Source organism: Taudactylus pleione, unplaced genomic scaffold (genome assembly GCF_031769625.1).
Source record: "Taudactylus pleione unplaced genomic scaffold, aTauple2 ptg000025l, whole genome shotgun sequence".
In the NCBI taxonomy this organism is placed as follows: Eukaryota; Metazoa; Chordata; class Amphibia; order Anura; family Myobatrachidae; genus Taudactylus; species Taudactylus pleione.
Genome location: NW_028284427.1, coordinates 2820001 through 2843817, shown reverse-complemented (window position 1 = coordinate 2843817; position 23817 = coordinate 2820001). Strand labels below are relative to the sequence as shown.

Sequence of the window (23817 nt, the reverse complement as noted above, 5' to 3'; positions counted from 1 at the left end):
CGTTTGTATATCTATTAGTGGATACCCGCCTTTAGTCATCATGTAGAGAAGGTTGGGCTATGATGATTTGGTTTGCTGAGAATCGGTGGATACCTTACGCTTCCGGGAAGCTGTGAGACTTCCCAAAAAATGGTAAGCCTCCAGGTCATCCCAGGAGGGTGCTCAAAAAATGCTTTTATTTCAACACACCAAAACATTTTTTCTATATGTTTGGTCCTTGTTGTCAGAAGTAATATGGTAATCGCTATACACATAAATATATACTGCACCTGTTAATAGCATGAATTGGTGGAGGGGGTGCTCCTGATAATCTAGCACAAGCATAATAATCACCCATGGATTCAATAATTCCAGCCAAAGTAGCACTGAACATCCCTAAAACACCAGCAACAGTAATTGTAGGTAATCCCCATTGACCTGGGACAAAAAAATTATTATTAGTTATATATAGCATGGCAACATATTATGTAGCACTATACAATTTGTGAGCAATACACAGCCAATATGCAGAAAAATAAAATAATGAATTCACAGTCTAAAAGCCACTTAACTTTGATGCGCAGCAACCCCTGAAATTTGAGACCCTGTGGGCTTGTCCCCTAGCTTATTTTCAGGCACAACACTATATAGTTTTGGTGGTGCGGGCATTTTCAGCTGTTGATTGGCGCAATCCATTAGACTGACGCCTTTCTGGACCAGTGCCTTCACAAGGGGCCATCTCTACCTACTATAGATTTCTAAGTGAGGACTTAGATCATGACTTGATCAGCCAAGGGATGCGCCAATGGTTAATGCAATTTCCAACTCTTTCCATGTATGATTTAGTAAGAGGCCTGCTGAGATCACGCACACTGTTGACTGCTAGTTTCGTATAATGATGCAAGATGCAAGTGGCATCAACAGGGTCTCACTGGAGCTAAATAAGACACCTCTGTGTTCAATTGTGGAATTCCAACACAGTAATAAACACAAGACGGCGCCACGCATGCACATTAGTACAGACGGTGGTCATCTTGGTTGGGGATTGAAGCCTCCCTAAATGAGCCAAAATGGAGTATGTGCAGTAGCCCTCTCTGGCTTCAACATTAACAAGGAGGATCCAATATAGAGAAGAAAATGAAAGGGCTAGTGGCAGACAAGAATAGTCATTATCATCATGGTCAAAACATGAGCAGACTTTAAACAGAAATAGAGCACAAATACCTTTTATGACACAGGAGTATCTCTAAAGAGCAAAGTCCAGCAACAGCCTTGGGGGCTGGTGACGCTTGGCATGATGCGGCCGTGAAACAGCCTTGAGGGATGGTGATGCTTGGCAAGATGCGGCCTTTGGGCCATGTAGCAGCCTTGTGGGCTGATGACTCTTGGCATGATGCGGCCTTTGGGCAGTGTAGCAGCCTTGAGGGCTGATGACGCTTGGCGTGATGCGGCCTTTGGGCCATGTAGCAGCCTTAAGGGCTGGTGATTTTAAACAAGATGCGGCCCTTGGTCCGTGTAGCATCCTTGAGAGCTGATGAAGAACAAAGTCCAGCAACAGCCTTGTGAGCTGTGAAACTTGGAGGACGCTGGAGTGCGACTTATGCCGCCTGGTTGACACAAGTGGCAGTACACAGGATAGAGTACTGAGGATGCTGGTGTGCAACTTGTGCCACTGAGTTGACACAAGTGGCAGTACACTGGATTGCATGTTCCAGGAACGCTGATGGGCGCCTTGTGCCGCTGAGTTGACACAAGCGACAAGGCATTGGGGTACGGCCTGTACCGCCTAGATGACACAAGCGGCAGGGATGCTGGATTGTGCGTACTGGTGACGCTGGTGTGCACCTTGTGTCGCCGGGTTGACACAAGCGTCAGGATGCTGAGGTGCAGCCCGTGCCGCCAAGATGACACAAGCAGCAGGATGCAGAGGTGTGGTCCATATTGCCTAGATAATAGGAGAAATACAAGATAGGCAGAGGTAGTGGACACTCGACTAAACGGAAACTAACCAGCAGAACCGGAAACACGTGAAAACGCTATCACTGGCACCCGAGCAACCTTCGGACAAGACAGAAAAAGGAGGAGACAATCCGGTTAGTTCAGGAATGACAGGCAGGAGGCAGGAGGAGTTCAGTGATTGATAGCTCGGTGTTCGCATCTCCTAGCAATGCAGCAGTTTATGACAGTACCCCCCCTTGACGAGAGGTTAAGGAACCCTTAGAACCTGGTTTGTCAGTTAAGTTCTCAAAAAAATCCTTTCTTCAACAGAGGAGCATGCAGAGATCTTTCGGAAACCCAAGAGCGCTCTTCCGGTCCATACCCCTTCCAGTGGACCAGGAATTGAAGATTCCCTTGTGAGATTCTGGAATCCAGGATTTTCTCAACAAGCTCCTGACGACCCTGGAATAGAAACAATAAAGGTCTGGCTGAACGTCTAGGAACAAACCTGGAGGAAAGAAACACCAGCTTCAAGAGTGAACAATGAAATGTGTTGTTAATCCTGAGGGTACTGGGTAAATTTAATGAAAACGCCACAGCATTAAGCTGCGAGATTATTCTAAATGGACCAATGAATTTGGGACCCAAATTCTGTGACCTCTGGTGAAGGTTAATGTTCCTGGAGGACAGCCAAACCAAGTCTCCCACCTTGAAGTTACAGGGCCTACGATGTTTATCAGCAAAAACCTTGGAACGACCTGATGCTTGGAGAAGAAAGAGGGGCATGTTTTTCCAGACTGATTGTACCCTTGAAACAGATGAAGATGATGGAGTTCTGGTTGATGTAGTTTCAAAGGAATTAACTCTAGGATGAGTCCCAAAATTGCAGAAAAAAAAGGAAAAACGGAGGAGGAAGAATGGCAGGAGGAGTTATTGAAGGCGAACTCAGCAAAAGGCAAACAAGAAACCCAGTAATTTTGGTACTTGGATACGAAACAGCAGAGGTTCTGCTCCAAGGACTGGTTAGGTCACTCCATCTGTGTTAGATTGTGGATGATAGCCTGATGACAGGCTGACATTAATACCCAGGTCAGCACAAAAACACCTTAAAAAATGGGCAATAAATTGAGTCTCTCGATCAGAGACAATATCTAACGGAAGTCCATGAAGTCTAAAGACATATTGAATGAAAAAGTACTGATAACTCTTTAGCTGAAGGTAGTTTGGCGAGGGGAATGAAATGAGCCATCTTAGAGAATCGGTGAACAATGGTCCAGATGAATGAACAGCGAGAAGATGATGGAAGATCTACCACGAAATCCATAGCAATATGGGTCCAATGTTTCAAGGGAGTAGGCACTGGACATAGCAGACCTGAAGGAGTAGTTCAGAGAATCTTATTCCTGGAACAGATGTCACAAGCCAACACAAACTCACGAACATCCCGAGACATGAACTGCCACCAAACCAAATGGAAAAGTAATTCAAGAGTTCCAGAGATATCTGGATGACCAATAGACTTGGATGAGTGAAAGTCCTTCAGGACTGCTTTACGAAACATCTCAGGAACAAAGAGCAATCCCGGTGGCTTTTCAGGAGGAGCTTCAGATTGACAGTCCCGGAGGGCATCTGCCAAAGTTCTTGTCAAGGCTAGATGAATACGGGAAGCTGAAATGATGGTTTCCTCTGAAACAGCAGGAGAGTGAGTAGTGAGAAAACTTTGTGAGAGGGCATCCGCCTTCAGATTCTTGGACCCAGGTCGAAAGGAGATGACATAGTTGAAATGGGTGAAGAACAGGACCCATCGTGCCTGCCTAACATGCAGCCTCGTTGCGGTTTCTATATAGGACAGATTCTTATGGTCCATCAAGACTGAAATCACATGATTAGCCCCATCTAATCAGTGTCTCCAGTCCTCAAGGGCCCACTTAATAGCCAAGAGCTCCCGATTTCCAACATCATCATTTCTTTCTGCCGGGTCGAATTTTTGGGAAAAGAAAGTACATGGATGTAACTTGCCATCTTTAAGATCCTTCTGAGAAAGGATGGCGCCCATTCCAATCTCAGAAGCGTCCACCTTGACAACAAATGGAAGATCGGATTAGGATATTGCAGAACAGGAGCAGAAATGAAAGCAGTCTTGAGCAGACTGAAAGCTTGAATGGTGTTAGTTGGCCAATTAGCAACATCAGCCCCTTTCTTGGTTAATTCAACAATGGATGAGACAATGGAAGAGAAGGATTTAACAAATCTGCTGTAATAATTTGCAATGCCAAGAAAACACTCAATAGCCTTCAGCATAGTGGGTCACTCCCAATCCAGAATGGCCTTCACCTTGTTTGGGTCCATGGAGAATCTTTGAGAGGAAATTCACTCCCCTGCTCCGATGATGATGAGATGTTAATACATCTCATCGTTAGTGCATCCTGCTTTGCAGGGAGCGTTATAGTGGCACTTATCTTGTTTTAGTTTTATACCAGTACAATGATGGCAGAATGCTATTTGCGTGCAATTCTAATTAATTACAGTAGGCAAGGGAAAATGTGTGGTAACTAGTGGTTACCATGTACTGTACCACATAAAACAATTATTGCCTCCAAATCAAGAACTACAAGCATTTCCTGCTTTACTCCAGTCCATTTGAAGATTTTTGGGGTTTCTAGGGAAATTAATGTTACAATATAATGCAGTAATCAGTTAAATCATAGTTAGATGCCAACTTTGCCTTTTGTGTATTCCCTATTGTGGATTACAAATACATGTATGTAATAGGACGGTGACCACCTAGCAATAGAGTACTCCAACAAAAGAAATGTGTTTATCTACAACTTAATGACTGATTAGTGTGAGGTATTTATGGTCTGTTGCATAATAATGTATATTGCCATTTCTTTATATGTGCTTATATGATAGTTACTGTATATTTTCAGAGTATAACTTGTTAAAGTAATTGAAAAACAGCATTTTCTATTTAAAAATAATAGAAACAGCTGAAGTTAAGAAGTACATTTATTTGCCAAGAGAAATGTAGTTCATTGGTTATTCATCATAGTATTGATAAGAAACAATTGCTTATTATTATGATCTCAGTTGTGTTTCATTAAATGTAATTTGCATATTGGTAATTATTTGCTAGTTGTTTGCTACTTATTCTTGAAGGGTAGTCGATCAGAAGGTCGACAGCAACCACATGGTTCAAACTGTCAATAGGCACCATGTTCACAATGTCGACAGTCTGGGCATGCTGACAGGGTTAACTACCGCTGGGAGGGTTTGGGTTAGGCAGTCCTGGTAGTGGTCCAGTTTAAGGTTGCATATACACAGCTAATCATGACCCACGCTGGTGTCACCCACGCCACAGAAGTTCTCATAATCAGTGGCCTTACAAGGAATATCGCTATGCCCCACTCCAAGAAAGAAAGTCATACATATATAGCCCACATTATTGCATTGTCCCAGTCCAGACTGAATTATAGTAAAGAACAGCGCATCAGAATCCTGCAGTTTATTAAAATGTCCTGGTATTGGTAGAAACCTCCTCATCTGGACAGTAGTTCTGATCGTAGTAAAATTAAATCTGATTGGTACCGAATCCAACCTGAAGACCCAACACTTTAGTGTATGAATACCATGCTGACTGCTCAAAATGACTTTTACCCCACCTCAGAGACAAGAAACAGATCCTGGACCTGTGAAGTTATTGCAATAATCAGACTGTTGTAGAATTCAGAATGGTTTGTTGGTTCTAAGAGCTGTCAATCCAGAACTCAAAGAATTGTACAGATTGTGTTACTACGGCAAGCATATCATGACAGATCAGGAATTTTTGGATGTTAGATAACTGAAACTATAATTTAGATAAGATTCTTTTCAACTGGGATGCATGAATATATATATATATCGAGAAAGAGAGAAAGAGAAATAGAGAGTGTGAGTTAAACTCTGGGTATTGGTTTGTTCAGACAGGAATGTGCCACTGTTGATAGAGAGTTCTATGAGCCTATTGTGAGAAGTGGTGGAGATTTATTAATAATTTTGGAATTCAAGGTCACATCTGGATTCTCAGAAATAATGAGCAGAATATCTTAATTATGTGTCAAAGAATATATAATATCAGTATTTACTTATTAATAATACAATATGTCCCCTGCTGCTAACACAAGTAATAGCTCCCAGTGTATACATATTAGGGATGCACCTACACTATTTGAATAGGCTCCAAATAGACTGGGATCCACAAGGTAATTAACCTGAAATCCAACTGCAGGGATACTTGCTAGATGAACTGCTAGACTGCAGACTTGCAATTTACAGACACAGCTGGGGTGAATATGCTTTGCTGCAGTAGACAACCACAGACACACAGGCTGGATGTACACAGAACCAGTAATGCAGGATACAATGAGGGTTGTAGCAGAGCCAGTTGCTCAGGATGTAGACTGGAGTTGTAGCAGAACCAGGACTTGATATGATTGAACTGGCAGCATGAATCCATAGGAACTTGCTGGGACTGGACACAGACCGGAGTTGGCATGGAAGGTAAGTTGGAGGGTCTTGGCAAGGCACAGACAGAGCTGGGATGGACACAGACACGGATACAGAGCAGAATTCAGCAGGACACAGGAACAGGATTGGCAGGGACTACACACAGAGGACTGAGGTAGGGATCAAGGATGCAGGTATAATATTGGCAAGATACCAGCGCACAGGAACAGACAGGGAGACTGGGAACTGTACAGAGTACAGTGACTGCATGACAAGCTCACTAGAATCATGAACTAGGAAATATCACCGGCAGGCAAGAACTGACCAGAATCCCTAATGAAAGGGAGGCAGACCAATCACAGGAGTCATCAGGCTGGGGTCAGGTAATGAGGTTTTCCCAACAGGTGAGCTGCTGCATAAAGCAGCCAGCATCCTAGTAGCTAGGGAATAGAATACAGGCAGGAAAGAGCTGCAGCGGCCACACATAATACGTGACATAATCAGATTGTTAAGTACGTATGCCTAGAAATGATAACTAATGAAGACACTATATAAATGCTTGACACGCCTAAGAAAGCTGACACCATTGCTGTGTGTGTCTACTGCTCTCCGGCCGTGATTAACTCTTTCCATTCTGGTTGGCCCTCTTCATCCCATTGTCAGTGAACGTCCTTTACAGATTGTGGTCTTGGATCAAGTGAAGTTGGAGATGAGTCGCACAGGATACCAGTATGCCCTCACAATTATTCATCATTGCACCAATCCGATGTGGCTTTACCAGTAAAAGATTTGACAGCCAAGACTACAGCAGAGCTGTTATGGAAACCATCTGTCTGGCCCTATGGATTTCCAGAGCATATAGTGACTGACAGAGGAGCTGCTTTTGAATCTCAACTTTTCCTGGAATGTGTGATCTATATGGATCAGAAGATAGGGGTAATCCTGCACTAGATTGGATGTGTCTCAAAGCAATTGGATTCCCTTGATCATCATCTACAAACAGCCAACTATTGTGCACAGATATGTGTGATTTATTATCAAGGAGAACTGTCTGTATGTTATTTCTCTGCTTCCTGACTACATTATTTTCATCGCTAGACGCCAACCTGATTTTACAATTAATTGCACCTGAATGCTATAAAAATGTATAGTATATGGCATTTTATTGTGTGTTTTTGTTAGACTAATTAATCACACAGTCTGTATACCATATCATTTTAAAAAGGTGAAATAATGTATTTGTTGTAAATATAAAATTATTGTTATATATATATATATATATATATACATACATATACACACACAGTAATATGTATACAAGAGCAGAGCCATAATTAGACTTTTTGGTGCCCTGGGCCAGAAAGAACATTGGTGTCTCCCCCCCCCCCCCCTCTATTTTTCAAATAGGGACAGAAGACATGCGCCTGAAAAAGGGGTGTGGCCTCCTGGGGAAGGGGCATAACAAATCTGATTTGTCCCGTATGATGATGAAGAGGTACCGATGCCATTGTACCACTGTTATCCAGGTGTCACTGCCTAATACAGTGTAAATGTAATGGCTGCAGTGATGGACAATAATTATGCAGTATAACTCTCCAGCTCTAGTTGTAGGAGAGCGCTGGTGAAGCTGCACCTGCAGCCGGATTTGTCCATCAGAATAGCAATGCACAACCCTGGAGCCGGCAGTGCAGATTACCAATTAATCAAAAAGAAAGAAAGAGTGCTACTTGTAGTCTATATGCAGCATGTACCAGTGTTATAGAGATCTGTATATGTTCCCTGCACTGGCAGCTGAACTCGCCTTCAAAGGTACTCTAGGTGTGCTGGTAACACCTGGTTCGGGAATCGATGGCTGTGTTCAGGGCTACCATCAGAAACTGTGGGGCAGATAGATCAATGTGTAAGGCGTCTGACTGCCATGTGGGAGGTGACAGTATAAATAAATGAGGATATGACTGGAGGTGCTTGGGGAGGTGGCCAGATAAGAGGGAGTTGGCCTGGGAGGAGATAGGGGTAGCTCGGAAATGCTGGGGATAAAAGAAAAGGAAGCTACGAGTGAGAATGATTATAAACAGAAAATTGACAGGCATGCACAAGAGGGCCCCAATAAGGAATCACTTTTCTATATTAGCCTAGGCTAATTTTTTTTATTGATCTATTTGGATGTCCCATATTACAGCATATCACCCACAGGGTAATAGCCTTTGTAAAAGAATAAACCAGACTCTAATTGGAATGCTGAGAGGGCAGACAGGGGACACACATGAAAGGGGGACCCACACACCCTTATCCACAATGGTTAGATTGGCATATACTTCTTCCTGAATTAACCTACAATCACACTGAGCACTGTTCTACAGGATGTACTCCTTACTATTTGTTGTTTGGTAGATTCCCAGAGGTTGTAAAATATGGAATCTCATGAAAACTTTTCTTGTCGACTTCCAGAGACAGTTTGGCTGGCTGAAAATTGCAGAATGAAAGAAGCTCAAAGTAGAAATCAGAATGGCGATAGTTCATCAGAGGCAAGAAGATAACTACAATGCAAATGCTCTACTGAACCTTTTCAAATGGATTCCCATGTGTGGGGGGAGAAGAATCACTGCTCAAGCAAGTTGGATGCTAAATGAGAAGCCACACCTTAAGTATTCATAGAAATTTCAAGACCCAGTTTGACCAATTACCAGATTAAATGTGAGAGTGGTGGAGGATCCACTGAGAAACTTCCAATTGAGAGTGAGTGAGTGAGTGAGTGAGTGTGAGTGTGAGAGTGAGAGAGTTGTCCAATGAGTTCTAAAGCAAGTCCAAACAATTTTTCCTTAAAATGTTGATTTTAGGAAAAATTGCACTTGCTCAGATGGTGCTAAAAACATTGAGCGCTGTGTGAAAAAATAAAAATTGTCAGCGTAAGATTTTTGAAAACTTTGCATGCAATTTAATATGGCCCTAAGAGTCAGTTACCTGATAGATATTTGCAGTAAAATGTTCTTACAAATTGTAAAATATGTATTTGTGTGTGTTGCATTGAAACAGTATTATAGTTCCTGTTCCTCTTCTAATGGGATGTTAAAGACTTTTGTAGAGCATGAGGACAAGCATCCCCATACTATTGAAGTCTATGGACCCTGTAATACCAGAGGTTGACACTTGATGGTGCTGTGGAGGAGGGGCTTCTGGCAAGTGTTAACAGAGACTTATTGTTCGGACATGCACAGTTGGAAATGAGAGACGCGTGTATTTATATGCAAAGAGAAATGTCGTTTTTGGATATTCTTTATAGTATTGATAATAAACTATAGTATATTATTAACTCATTTGTTTCATCTCATATCATCTCATTTGTTTCGTATTGAATGCCATTTGCATAGTGGTAATTATTTTCTACTTGTTTATTCTTTATTGTGTGAAGCCCCATCAGGTCATACGTATGCAGATACTGTAGTTCTTTCTTTTCTGCATACCTTATACTTGAACCTACGTCCTCTTATCCCCTTTAATACATTTGCCAGATTATTCTTCTTATCGAGATTGACACATTAAGTTATTTTACTGTACATGGGTTTAGCCTCTGCTACAGTCTGAGAAGGACAAGCCAGTGGTGTTGTTGCCGGGAGAAAGGAAGATCCGCTAAAGTTCCCGTCTCTGCTCCACCTATACCCGAGTTATCTGTGCCCACACTAACACCCTGGGGTAGCATATAATAAATAGTACAAAATATAATAAAGAACAATAGACATACTCACATGGGTAAGGAAAACGGAACCATGGTGAGCTGAACATTATTTCACCTCTTGCATCAGTTCTTGCATTATATCCATATGCTGTACTTTGTGATGGAAACACATTAGTCAGTGTCAAAATATAGCACAGCAACCAGGCTATCATTATGGCCATGATAATCTGAAAAAAGAAGTACAGTAATATATTTATGAGCAGGCTGCTATAATGTAACAACTTTCTTACATTTCATTCATAGGACCATATTCAAGCGAAAAGTCAGTTGCCAGACTTTTCTCCGTCATCGGAGGTTTTCAGGTCGAAAATTTATCGTGCTCGTCCCCGCATATCCCCGTATTCAATTCCAAATTGGTGAAACGTGAACTGGCAAAAACTAAATCTGCGAAAAATCATGTAATTTTTGGGGAAATCAGCCCCCCAAACTATGGGTACTTCTGAATAGCCCTGCTAAAGGTTTTTTTTTTTTTTTTTAAATGGTCTCAATAGGTGCTATTTTTTTAGCGTCTTTGAGCAAGTGGTGAAGAATAGTATTTACCACAATTTTTTGGAAAAATAAGTAGTCCCATCAAATTTGGAGTACATGAAAATGGATGCAAGCATATTTTAAAAATCGCTAAAGTCAAGCATTAAAATGCCCCAAAAAACGCACCTTCAGCAAACACCTGCAATCAACAAAACACCTCCCCCATACTTGCAGACCCCCCCCAAAGGCTATTTCGCTAGTTTTTGAATCTGTACCCGCACTTTGAACTTTTTGCCCACATTTTCAAAGTGCTTTTTTGGGGTGTCCTTTTTGTTTTTTAAGATATTTTTGACGTAGTTAGCGTCAAGGGGGGTGTACAAAGGGTGCAGAGTGGTTTCCGCACCTTTGCACCCCAAAACCGCAATTCTGCACTTTTTTCCGCCGGGTATTCGTAGGCAAAACTTTTTTGCCTATTACATTGCATTGCGTTTTCGCACCGGCGAAAAGAAGCTACAATGGAATACAGGGATAAGTGAAATTGGTGAAAAAAGTTTTGCCGAGAACGGCTTTTCACTCCAAATTTAATATGACCCATAGTTATAGTTGCCTCCGCTCCCTGAATGTCCGGTCTATGCCAGAAATAGTGGAAGACCTCTTGCTGCAAGGTGGGTGGTGCCACAGAACATGCTCCATCATGGAATTGAGGGCTAGATTCAGAGCCACTTGCTAGATGCGTTCGCTCGCCAGATGCATATGAAATTCGGCAAGGCAGGTGATCGCACGGCAAGGCATTAGCACAGCCACTATGTCTTGGCGTGCGATCGCTGTGTATGCAGACGCCCACCAGCCTGTCTTAAGATGCCCACTTGCGCATGTCATCTCCAGGAAGTGTATGCAACCATTGGTAACATCGAGTTCCATGGGATGCATACGCAGCTCTTGCGGTTGACTATACCCTACCGCAAGCACTGCGAGCGGTTCAGTTTAGACGCTCAGGCACGCCTCCACTCCCTCGTTTCTAGCGGCCAGCCCCTGTCACCACCCACAAATGGCTTCTCCTGTCACTCATTCAGCCGGGCAATAAAAGGTCCCAGGGCTTGGGACCTTTTATTGCATATTTTCGTGGGAATAAACAAATGTCCAGCACGGTGACAGAGATGAATAAGGTGAATCCACATAGACTGTAAAGGTGAAATGGATATCCGGGTATGCAGAATAATGGCTGGAAATGCTGTGATGATGGCTGAAAGGAGAATCCAGACATGCAGGAGCGCACATTGTCTGCGACACAGTGCATACACACTTGAGGATTTAAATGACTTGTCATTACAAGGTGTTGGCATCACCCAAATCGTTCAAAAAAATCATCTAGTGAGTACCCAGCAATAGTCCCTTGTATCACTAGTTTTCAATGCAGAAGCTGCAGCCAGATTGAGAAGAACACAGAGAGACAATACAAGACAAGTTTGAACTTGCCAGTTGCATAGTTAGTGCGAGAAGGATTCAACTGCCGTACTTAATATTTTTTTTACTCCTGTTCCCAAAATAAAACTTATACCAAAGAGAGATTGTATTTAACTGTATAACATTCGATAATCAAAAAGTATAATATATGCGCACTTAATGGTTAGTTAATGGTAGTATATACGAAAGCTTAGTATAAACTATAGAGAGCAGCTGCACATTTAGGTGACCAGCCTAATGGAAATAACAATAATACAGATATTGTTCTGCACTTTACCTTATTATATTATAATGCTATTTTATGCCTTTGATACAATCTAGGCTTGCCTACCCTCCTGATTTGGCCGGGAGCCTCCGGAATATCGGGTGCCGCTCCCTGCCCCCCGGAAAGGCAGGTAAGCCTCCTGGCAGCCGCCATCCTTCCCAACCCCCCTCATAGTAAATAGAGAAGCCTCCACAGCGGGGGGCCCGGTGACGCGATTCAATCCGTAACTACACCCAATAAAAAACTGCCCTATATGCAGGTCCAACGGGGGATATCGTTAGTGAGGGCCATGCTGCCGAATGCAGCATGGCCCCTGCCATTGCTCCATTGCTGCGGGCATTGGAAAGTGTGTATGCATTTGCCAATGCCGGCTCCCTAGCTAGGTACCGTCACTGAATATGTCAGGCACATTAGACATAGTCTAGTGTGTACCCGGCTTAAGACAGTTTATCTAATACAGTTTATCAGTGAATAGTGGTAGTTTGATAAAGAGCATGACAAATGGATAAGAAGTACATTAAGAATGCTGCAACCCATTTGATATTGAAGGACACAGCAGCAGTAGAAAACAATTAGTGAAGGCGCTACATGATTGCTCACTACTAACATATGGCATTATTTCAAAGGATTTGTGAATTACAACTACAATGTCCAAAGTCAGCAGGGACTAAAGCTTCAGTGCTGACAGGGGTTTAAATCCATATCAGAGAGCATGATGACCATTCTATCATATAACTTACAAACATAACTCCTTAGCTACTGTACTACTAAGAAAAATAGAAAGAATTAACACAGCCAAGCAGATACCACTAACACTGCCCATGTGTCTCTACCAATATGGGGTATCTGTTACAGAAATAAGTCATAGCAATGTTTTTCATTCTTATACTTTGAGCTGAGGTTGCAAATTTCCTGTACTCAATGAAAGAGGTAGTTTTATGAATGCTAATCATATTAAGTGGTAGTATACACTTTGACCAGGTCAACAAAACTACCTAAGGTTACAAACATTTGGAAAAGCATATTATAGTCCTAAACCTATATATTAGTCAGTGCCCTGGGCGCTGTGGGACCAGCGGTGGGGGAGGGGGGCACACCATCGTCCATGGTACAGGCCCGCCCTAGTCAGCCAGTGTAGTGCAGACCGCAGTGAGTGCGGTCCGCACTACACAGTTACACACACATCGCCGCCGGCGCTGTGTGTGTTTCAGCAGCCAATGGTGTCAGACAGACTCTCATTGGCTGATGCGCCCACTGGCCGAGACCCAGGCTGGAGCTCACTCATGAGCTCTGGCTCCTGCAGTGGGTGATGGGAGAGATGTCATGATGTCTCTCCCATAGTACCAAGCGGGACCAAGGGGGAGAATGGAGGAGCAGACAGCGGTGGGTGCGGCAGGAGCGGGGATTCAGGGTAAGTCAGTGTTTTCTGTTTTGTGTGTGTTATGTAAGGGGCACTACTGGCACACTACCACTACTGGGGGCACTGCATAGGGCGGATCACTACTGGGGGCCTGCATAAGGGGGACCACTACTGGGGGCACTAATGGGGACCTGAATAAGGGGGACCACTAGTGGGGGTACTGTATAAGGGACACCAATACTGAGGCACTGTATAAACGGCACTACTGGGGGCACTCTATGAGGGTCTTCATAATGAGGACCACTTCTGGGGGGCACTGTTTACGGGACACTAAAGTGGGTCTGCATAAGGGGGACCACTACTGAGGGTACTGAATAAGGGGCACTACTGGGAGCCTGCATAAGAGGGACCACTACTGGAGGCATTGCATACTGGGGTACTGTATAAGGGGCACTACTGGGGGCCTGCATAAGGGGGACCACTACTGGGGGCACTGTATAAGGGGCACTGCATTAAGATGCATATGGAAAGGAATGTTCCCAGAGTTACGAAAAAGGGGTGTCATGTTGACACGCCCCATTTTTCCGTGGCCACACCCCTTGTGACGTGACCATGCCCATTTTTGGGCACCCATAGGGGGCGGGGGCTCCATTTTTCAACTTGCCCTGGGCTCCAAATACCCTAGTTACACCACTGATGTTAGTTATGTGCAGTGGTGGCTCCAGAGATGGGGCTTTAGCGCAGTCCAAAATTCAAATAGGAGTGGCACACCAACTGCCAGTGAGTACCGGCCGGCGATGTTTGGCAGCATTTGTGGTGGCTCCCCTATTTGAATTTTGGACTGCGCTGCAGCCCCACCTCTGGAACCACCACAGCCCTTGACTCTCCCAGTCAGAGTGGTTACGTGCAGTCACACTCTGCTGCTGCCCTGAAATGCCTAATTTCATAGACAAATTCTGTCCGACTCAGAATAGGACAGACAGGCGCAAATATGCGTAAAATCAACTCACCATTTGCGTCCACGCACAGACTCAGAATCAGCCCTATAATGCCCAAGGCTAACAGCTATATACCTACCTATTACATAGAAACATACAATTATTGTTAGAACGTTCTAAAAAATTTTGAGAAACGTGATTTTTTTTTTTGCTGTTCAGAATAATATGGTTTCACAGGAAATGTCAATGTGCATTGATAGTCACAAGGGCACCGGATAGACCACAATCTTGTCACAAACGACTTAAATTGTTTTTTTTATGCAAAAGAAAAGGACAAGTAAGGTGATCCATACTTAAGGCAAGTGCAACCAACGTTTTTTTATTTTAATGGCAATCATGTACTGTAAGTGGAAAAGAGAAATTATTACCAGAGTGAACTCTTTATTTTGTAAAGAAACTGTGGTTCATCTAGTTCTGCACATTCTTAGACTTTTTAAAATCCACTTTAGTTCCAGATTGTAAACAAGGTTTTAATAAAGGATCTAGGCTCAAAACATGATGGTTAACTATCAAATGTATTTAAGCAAACTTTTTAATACAGCTATAAATATGTGCTGTAGCCGATTTTAACACAGGTATGGACTGGACGTGGATTCGCCCTTGTCCTTCATTTAGTTGCCAATATATGGAAAACAAACACTGGAGTACTGCCCCTGAAAACTTTCCCAAAGTGCAATTTTGCATCTGGACTACAATGTTATGTTAACTAAGGGAATAAACTACTTTTCAGGATAAACAAACAGTGTTCTTTTTATAGGATGCCAAAATAAAATAAAAAAATTATTTATTTTCGTTTTATATGTTTTGTAAAGTGAAAAAAAGTTGCATTAACATCAAAAACAGACTTGCAGTCTTAACAATATATACCTTAAAGTTATTTGTCAACTTCTTGTATGTATTTGTGTTAATGAAGGTTTGGCGCTCATATGTGAGACATCATAATACACAATAATAATAAAAGTAATAATACAGCCATAATTCTTACATATACAGTACATACTTTTTTTACATTTAGACTGGAACTTCTTTAAATAACTATTGTTCAGCCCTCAGACAATGAATATTTTCTGTAGGAAACCTTTCCCTATAAATAAATATATATGTATAAACGTTTTTTTTTGTTTTTTTTTAATCGTTCATATAGATGTTTTTCTTGTCCTAAAATTGTAAATGGAAGCTCAGTCTGAGATTGCAGATCCAGGATTATGCCAGATTCCTGCACATGCTTGGCAGTACATGAATGCAGGGGCGTATCTATAATGAGTGCAGGGCGTGCGGGGAACACAGGCCCCTGGGTCCACCCATAATAATACTTACCTCTCCGGAGTCCCACGTCGGCACGGGGGTCCGGCGCTGTAAAACGGCTGACATTTTCCCATTGTTTGCGCATGGACAGTACAGGGAAAATGTCCGCTGCAGCCATTTTCCCGGTGACCTGTGCATACATTATAGACTCTGGGCACACTCTAGTGCCCAGAGTCTATAACTCCGGCGCTGCGGGCCGCCGGGCGGAGAGGAGGGGGCCCATGTCGGAGACTGCACACGGACCCCCTCCTCTCTAGAAACGCCCCTGCATGAATGGCAACTGTAGAGGAACAAATAATATCTATATTCACTAATTTTTTATATCTTTATAGAATTGCTCAGCGACCTCAGTGGTAAAGTAATGTTAAATTGCTGTGGTAAGCAGTAAAAACAGTTAAAATTTTATGCCACAATTAAACTTATTCCATTTTTTTTTATCAATTTTAGTACAAACATGTAATGATAGCATTAGTTAACATGTAATGAGGTGTGGTATATTATGTCAGGATCACAGAATTTTGTAGAACTTCTTTTGGGTTTACGGATTTGCACTATGGAGGCATGTTACGTTTTTTTCTCCCTAATGACTGACATCGTTCCTGAGTGATCCAAGAAAACATCGAATCAACGTTGTATCTCGCAGCCACCATAGGACTACGGTGGAAATTGGTCCAACACTCATATACCACCTACAAATGGTGAGTGCATGTTCAATTTCATTGAATAGAACATACTCCATTTAACAGTATCACACGATATTAGTTTTATATTTTTTCACATATTTCGCAATACACTGGGAACAAGATCAAATCCATCTACAACACAGATCTCAGGGATAAAATGTAAATAATCAAAATATAGACAGCCATAATGTCAACATGGTCAAAATGTCAACATATAAAATATAGACATCTACGTTTTTACTATGTCTACTTTAAACTGTCGACCTAATGACCATGTCTATCTCATGCCCATGTTGACAGTTTGGCTGTCAATAGTTTGATTATGCTCACATTATGACATTGTACATTTTAGTGTTGATCTTATAATGTCGACAGTGAAAATCTAGACAATCCTGACTACATCTTATTTATTAATGTAGTGGTTTTATTACTTACCGGAAACATTTTAAAGATTTGTAATTTATAAGTTCTCATTCCATGTCCAAATTTGTAATAAGGCAAAACAAGTGTTATATTTCGTAGGTATTGTGCAAATAATATTATCAGTGTCAATACCCTGTGAAAGACATATCATTGATTTATGAAATGAAAATGGTAAGATAAAGTCAATATTTACTTTTTAAATATATCCAATGAATTTTACCTGCAGTTATGTCTTTAAAACAGGTTTTGTCAACCCAACTAAGCATTGAACTACGCATTAAAAACATAACATTTTGTAAATATATTTTAATACCTCACAATATAATTGAGGTGCTAGAAGTGGGTGCCAGTAAATCCAAACAAAAATTGCTCTTGATCCAATGTAAATAGTACCAAAGATTGGAAAGGCTACTTTTGAACTGAAAATACCAAAAGTTGAAGTGGATTTCATGTGGTCTCTTTGCTTGACTCGGGGTTGGTTTACTAAACAAGTGACAACAAGCTGTGTCCCGGTGGCATGGTATAGCATGATATGTAACTATTGAGACTCACCAATGCTGAGCCACTAAATACACTGCTGTTGAACTGTTGAAGTGGACAAAACTAAAGATCTTAAATACTTGCACTTTTTTAGAACTCATCCAAAGTAATAGGATACGAGAACATGCAAACTCGCATGTTACTCGCATTTTCCACAACTCGCAATGCCGAAACTCGTCTCCAGATGTTTTCCCATGGAAAACATACAACTCAGCCAATGTAATAGAGTGCAGGTTTTTAACTCACACAAAATTCCCAAAATAATAGACCTGCTTCAGACTAGCATGCAGGTGCGAGATACACAGAAGCATGCACATGTCAATGATATCCGTGCATGCTTCTGTGTGTAAAAGCTAGTAAAATGTTACTTTTTTTTTTTTTTACAGGCAGTGATGTGGATTCTACTGGAGGAGGTGACAACCCGGCACTAGGTCCCTACCTCCCCAGGGATCCCTGGCCAAGGCTGACTAGCGTGGGGTGATGAATGCTCTGGCTGGGGACCCCATGAAGTGGGTCCCACGGCTGTGGCATTACACCCCCGCTAAAGAGAGTCCAGTGCTGGTTGTGGCTAATACTGGGGACCGCTACTCATTTTGTTCCCAGTATTTCTACAACAAGGACTGGATGACTGAGTCTGGTGCTGGTTGTTAAAAATACAGGGGACCCCTACGTCTTTTTTCTCCAGAATTTTCAAAACCAGGGCCAGCTCAAAAAAGCCCAGTGCCTGTTGTGCTTTTAGGAGACCCCACGTAATTTTTTTAAATTATTTTTAACATTTGACTAGCTTTTTATATACACAAAAGCCTTCACAGATCTCACTTATCCATGAAGGCTTCTGTCTAACTCCCACATTGTAATAAAAGTCGCATTACAAAGTGTGAGTTTACCCGCAGTTTAACTCGCATACACTCGCACCTTCAAACTCACACCTGATTACACATGCGAGTTGCGGGACAAACTTGCACCTTCAAACTATGCAAGAACATGCGACTTTGACTAGCACAAAAAACTCAGACCCCATTGCATTTAGCCCAAATGTTTCTATATTTGAAGCAAATATATTTTGAGTGTGAAACTGATGTCATTTCAGTGTTGTTATTTACTGTAATCCTTGAACCACCAAAGGTATCCAGTATAATGAGTGCAATGTCCAAAGGTTTCTGGAATTCTACCTTCTCACCAGAAAATAACCCGAAAAGAAAGGCCCAATGGCCGCTTGTTAGTAGATATCAGAATATTTTTATTCTTGTTAAAAAATGTATGCAAACATAAAATTACTTACATCTAATTTAAAAAGGTGTCTAATTAACCATTGCCACTGCAGGAGAGATGTAGCTGCTTTATGCCAGCACCATTTCAGGTGTGAGCTCAATGGCAGGGACCTTACAGATGGTGAATGGATATGGCACTGGAAACATTATGCGTTTCATCCCTTAAGGGGACTTCTTCATGGGTAATGTCTTAACAAAAACAGAAATGCAAGATAGAAGCTGAAAATGCACAGGATAGGAGTGTAACGTTTCTTTCACCAGTTGTAGTTTCTGGCCACTTCCCAAATTGTGTGCTCTGGGTAGAAAGTGACTATCCTCTGGCTGCAGTGATACCTATCACCAACAGCGTCATTCTACTTTACTGTTCTCCAACCTCATGTTGGTGGTTAATGTGTAGCACTCTTCAGGCTGCCTAAATCTACTGTGAAAATCCATGCACATCATGACTGTTCCCCTCTCCCCATTGTGATTAAAAACAATTCTCCAATTTTTTTTTTAAATATTATCACTTTGTAATATACTATACAAGGTGACTAAGCAATAGGTGTGCAATACATAATCTTACAACAAGTTGGGAGAATAAATTTGACAGCTATACAAACAGTTTCTTATGTTAATGCTATGGGGAATATTCAATTGGGCTCGAGGTTTAGTGAGGAAAAAACCCTGCGCCCAATTTTGAATTACCGTGGGTATGCGCGCTCCAGATATACAATTAAAAATAAGCGATGGATGCAGAAGACAGCACTTCGGAAGGTGAGTATTACTGACTAATTAAGCCAATTGGAAACTTCCAATTGCTTAATTAGTCATCAGGAGGGGTGCCACTGGGGTCCCAGAACATTTCCTGACCTTTTTTCTTAAAATTGTAGATTTTAGGAATAACTGGTCATGCTCTGGAGGTGCGCAAAAAAACCCAAAAAACCTCCCAGTGCTCAAAATAGGAAAAAACGAGCATCTAATTGAATAGCAAAAACCTGCACCTGCAGAAAAAACCTTGCAGGTGCTTGATTTTTGCAATTCTCGCCCTCAATTGTCTATTGCTGGTAACGATATGTTAATAATATGCAGTAGCGGCTCTAGGCCCGGGAAAGCCGGGCCATCGCCCGGAGCGCCATTGTATTCGGCGGGCGCTAGAAACGCCCACCCTCCCTCCCGGCGCTATCGTTACTATGTAACTTCAGGGGGAGGGAGCGGAGCGGAGAAGGGAAGGGGCGGTAACACAGGACAGCGCTGACCTGATTATATGGGTCTATCAGAGGTCAAACCAAAAATAAAAAAAAACAATCCTAAAGGGAAGATGTATCAAATATTTTATAGGGGAGAAGTGGATAAGTTGCCCATAGCAAACAATTAGCTTTTAGCTTTCATTTATCTAGTACATTTTATTTAGTGAATTTGATTGGTTACTATGGCGTGATGTAGTTAAGTGACCGGTGGGCGCAAGGCCGCAAGGGTCACAATCCCGATGGCAGAATGCCGGCTAGGGATTCATGATAGGCATTGAAATACTGACGCCTATCATAATCCCAATGCCGGAATCCAGGACAACACGTGCCCGAATAAGGTAAATCCCAGGTGCCCGTCCTGTTAGCCGCGGAGGATTAGGTTTAGGCCACTTAGCGGGGCTAGCGTTAGGTTTTTTATTGATGGGGGGGGGGGAGAGGTTAGTGTTAGGCACCCCTAGGGGGCAGAGTTAGGGTTAGGCACCCCCCCCCCCTGGGTAGGATTATGTTTAGGGAGCGGTAAGGGGGGGTTAGGGTTAGGCACCCCCAGGGGGGGAGGTTAGGGTTAGGCACGACTAAGGGAGGGTTATGGTTAGGGGGGTGGGGACAGGGGAAGTTAGGATACTTACCTGCTTCTGTCTGGATTTTCATCCTGTCCGCCCACATTTTAATCCCATTCCACTATGGCAACTTCTCCACTTGTCCTCTGTAAAAGGCATAACACATCTCCCCTTTAATGACCAATGTTTCACATGGTTAGCTTTACTGACCCTTATCTCTGTCAGCATTCCATTCAAATGTCCACTTCAGGATGCTCCACCCTTGTCCACAGTGCATTAACTTTGCAGGAGAAACTCTTTTTTTTTTTTCCTATACCCAAATGAACTTTCTATAGTTTGCTTTTTCAGGACAGATAGCAATTTCTTTTTGTATCATAATGGACAGTTGAAAGGATAAATACCTTTAAACAAATGCAAAGGCATCTTTGTTGATTCCCTTAATTTCATTGTGACTTCTAATATTTATAGGGGTACAAAATCTGTACACTTTATTTGGTCCATGTTGTCGACAGTGATGGCATATATTTTTGTAGCAGTGTTATATTGTTTTTTTATTTATAATTATTACATTTTATTACTTTTCATTTTATCAATACTAAACAATATAACAGACATCTACGTCTATGGTCGAGTTTTATAAACAGTCAACTGTGACAGATTATCTATGTCTTATTATAGTAAGGCACGGCAATTTAAAAAATGGAGGAAATGTTATGTGAAAACTTTTTAGTTCATGGATAAGATACACAGCAGAAGTATGGGTGATTTGAACGACACGTACGTACACACATTATATAATATATATACACACACCGTATATATACACTAATATATATATACATATATATATATATATATATATATAACTATATATTTTTTTTCATATATTGTGAGTGACTTTGTGGACATCAAATACAAAAGAAAAAGGCCCACATTCAGGGCCGCTCGCAAAAAGCGAGCGCTCGCTCTGAATAAGGGCGGCCGCTTTTGTTTTGAATTTCGGCCTCCTGGCCGCTCGCTAAGCTGTGGGTTACCACCCAAAGCTTTAGCGACTGACCAGGTGATGGTCGTGATGGTCTCGACCATCGGGGCTTGCAACGAGACCTTTGCGGTAGGGTCTCATCTAACGCAAGCCCCAGGTAGCTTCCTGCTCTAACAGAGCAGGAAGCTCCCTACTGACATCACTGGTGATGTCAGTAGGGCCGCCTACAAATGGCAGGCGTTCCTTCAGGAACGCTTCAGTTTGTCCGGCCACCCCCCCACCCCGCCTACAAAACGGGGTGAGCTGTTGATCAACATCGACAGCCGCCCCGTTTGTAGCGAGCCCCGGAGCGAGTGAATTTGTCACTTGCTCCGGGGCTTGCGCACGCGCGCTGCGTGTGCACAGGTCATCACCATCGACCCGCTTGCGAGCCGGTCTGAATGAGGGCCTAAGTCCGATGGTACGAGCTCTTGCACTTTAATTGGGGTTGAAGTAATTTATTTATTGGATATTAGTTTGCACATGCACTGTGCACTTTATATTTATTGTGGAATTTTTTGCACAAGTATAGTGCACTTTATTTTTGGATATATTATGACACTGGTGCACCTTATATGCACAAAACCTATGATATTGAAAGGTGAAGGTTTCTGTAAGAATTACACAGAATTTTTTTTTTTGTTTATTAATGCACTTTATTTTTCTGTTTTTTATTGCTGTGGATTGATAGATACAAACATTACCTCTGTGGAGTCCTTTTGGATAAGAGCGGAATTCGCGTTTAAGTCACGTTTTGGATGTGATTTGGTATTTTTATACTAGATGGCGCTACTGTTTCACACTAACTGAAATAACTTACCGAGGACTTTTTGAACAATGGTCCTTTTTGGAGACATTGGGAGCTGCCACTCAAAACAAGGAGTGTATTGGACATTAGGAAGATATTTTTGAACGGACGTAATTTATTTTAGCACTGATCGCCATCCATATATATATATATATATATATATATATATATATATATATATTACCAAGCAGGCGGCACTCTGTACAGAAATGAAGGCTTCAACACAGGGATATCACCAACGTTTCGGAGCCACTTTAATACTCCATCATCAAGGTCAAATAACATAGTACAAACAACACATATAAATACTCACAAACCATCACCACGTGAGGTCCGAGCCGCCCGGCGTCACGTATCGGGTCGCCCCGTCATGACGTCACATCACCTGATCAACATGCTGGCGCCGCTTGATGATGCGTCAGCTTCAGAGATCAGGGAGAACGCCCCTCAGCAGCATCCCGGTTACCCGGGCAACGCGCGGCTGGAAACCTGTACATAAAACCGTATTGACACATGGTTAAATTATCTTAAATCATAAACAGCACATTAACATACAATGAATTCATTATACTAAATGTAATATTGATGAGTACAACAATCATCCTTCATAACATAGAAGCATCGGTAGTCAGATTCTTAGAGGCAAATTACATCCAATCCATAACTATATTGTAATAGAACGATCATATAAACTATCTTATGCTAGCTGATATATACAAGCTATACAATTACCAACTCACAGTAATCTACCACCAAAAACCCATAATATGAAATATTTATAAAATATTCATAAAATCATAAATATACCTATAACCTACAAACACCACCCGCTATACACAATACATTAATCCTTTCAAATGAACTAATAATAGAGTATCAAAGCTAACCTAGATATTGTTTATAAAAAACAGTGTAATCCCAAGCTTTTGTTCAGTCCTCTAGGAGCCAATGAATCTAATCTGAAAATCCAACGGGATTCACATTGGAGTAATCTCCGTGATCTATCCCCTCCACGTGGAGATACTGGGATGTGATCAATTATCATATAGCGTAATGCAGATAGATTATGTTTATTAGTCACAAAATGACGAGCAACCGGCTGGTCGCTATTACCTGAGGTCAAGGCTGCCCAAATGGCGGATCTATGCACTGCCATACGTTCCCTCAGGGTCCTATCAGTCTTTCCAATATAGACGAATCCACAAGGACAAATAATCATGTAAACTATGTATTTTGTAGTACATGTAACACGATGCCTTATAAAGAATCTTTTCCCACTATAAGGATGAC

General features: G+C 42.0%; 1 protein-coding gene across 2 annotated transcripts in view; it reads right to left on the bottom strand.

Annotated features, from left to right (window-relative positions):
- SLC23A1 (solute carrier family 23 member 1) overlaps nucleotides 1-23817 on the bottom strand; it is a 218426-nt gene that overhangs the window by 109045 nt on the left and 85564 nt on the right. For both annotated transcript variants that reach the window (XM_088451118.1, XM_088451126.1), the window contains exons 7-9: nucleotides 17114-17234; nucleotides 10146-10302; nucleotides 270-417 (exon numbers count right to left, since the gene is read on the bottom strand). In XM_088451118.1, the coding sequence (XP_088307244.1) occupies nucleotides 270-417; nucleotides 10146-10302; nucleotides 17114-17234 (426 nt within the window). The remainder of the gene's footprint in view (nucleotides 1-269; nucleotides 418-10145; nucleotides 10303-17113; nucleotides 17235-23817) is intronic.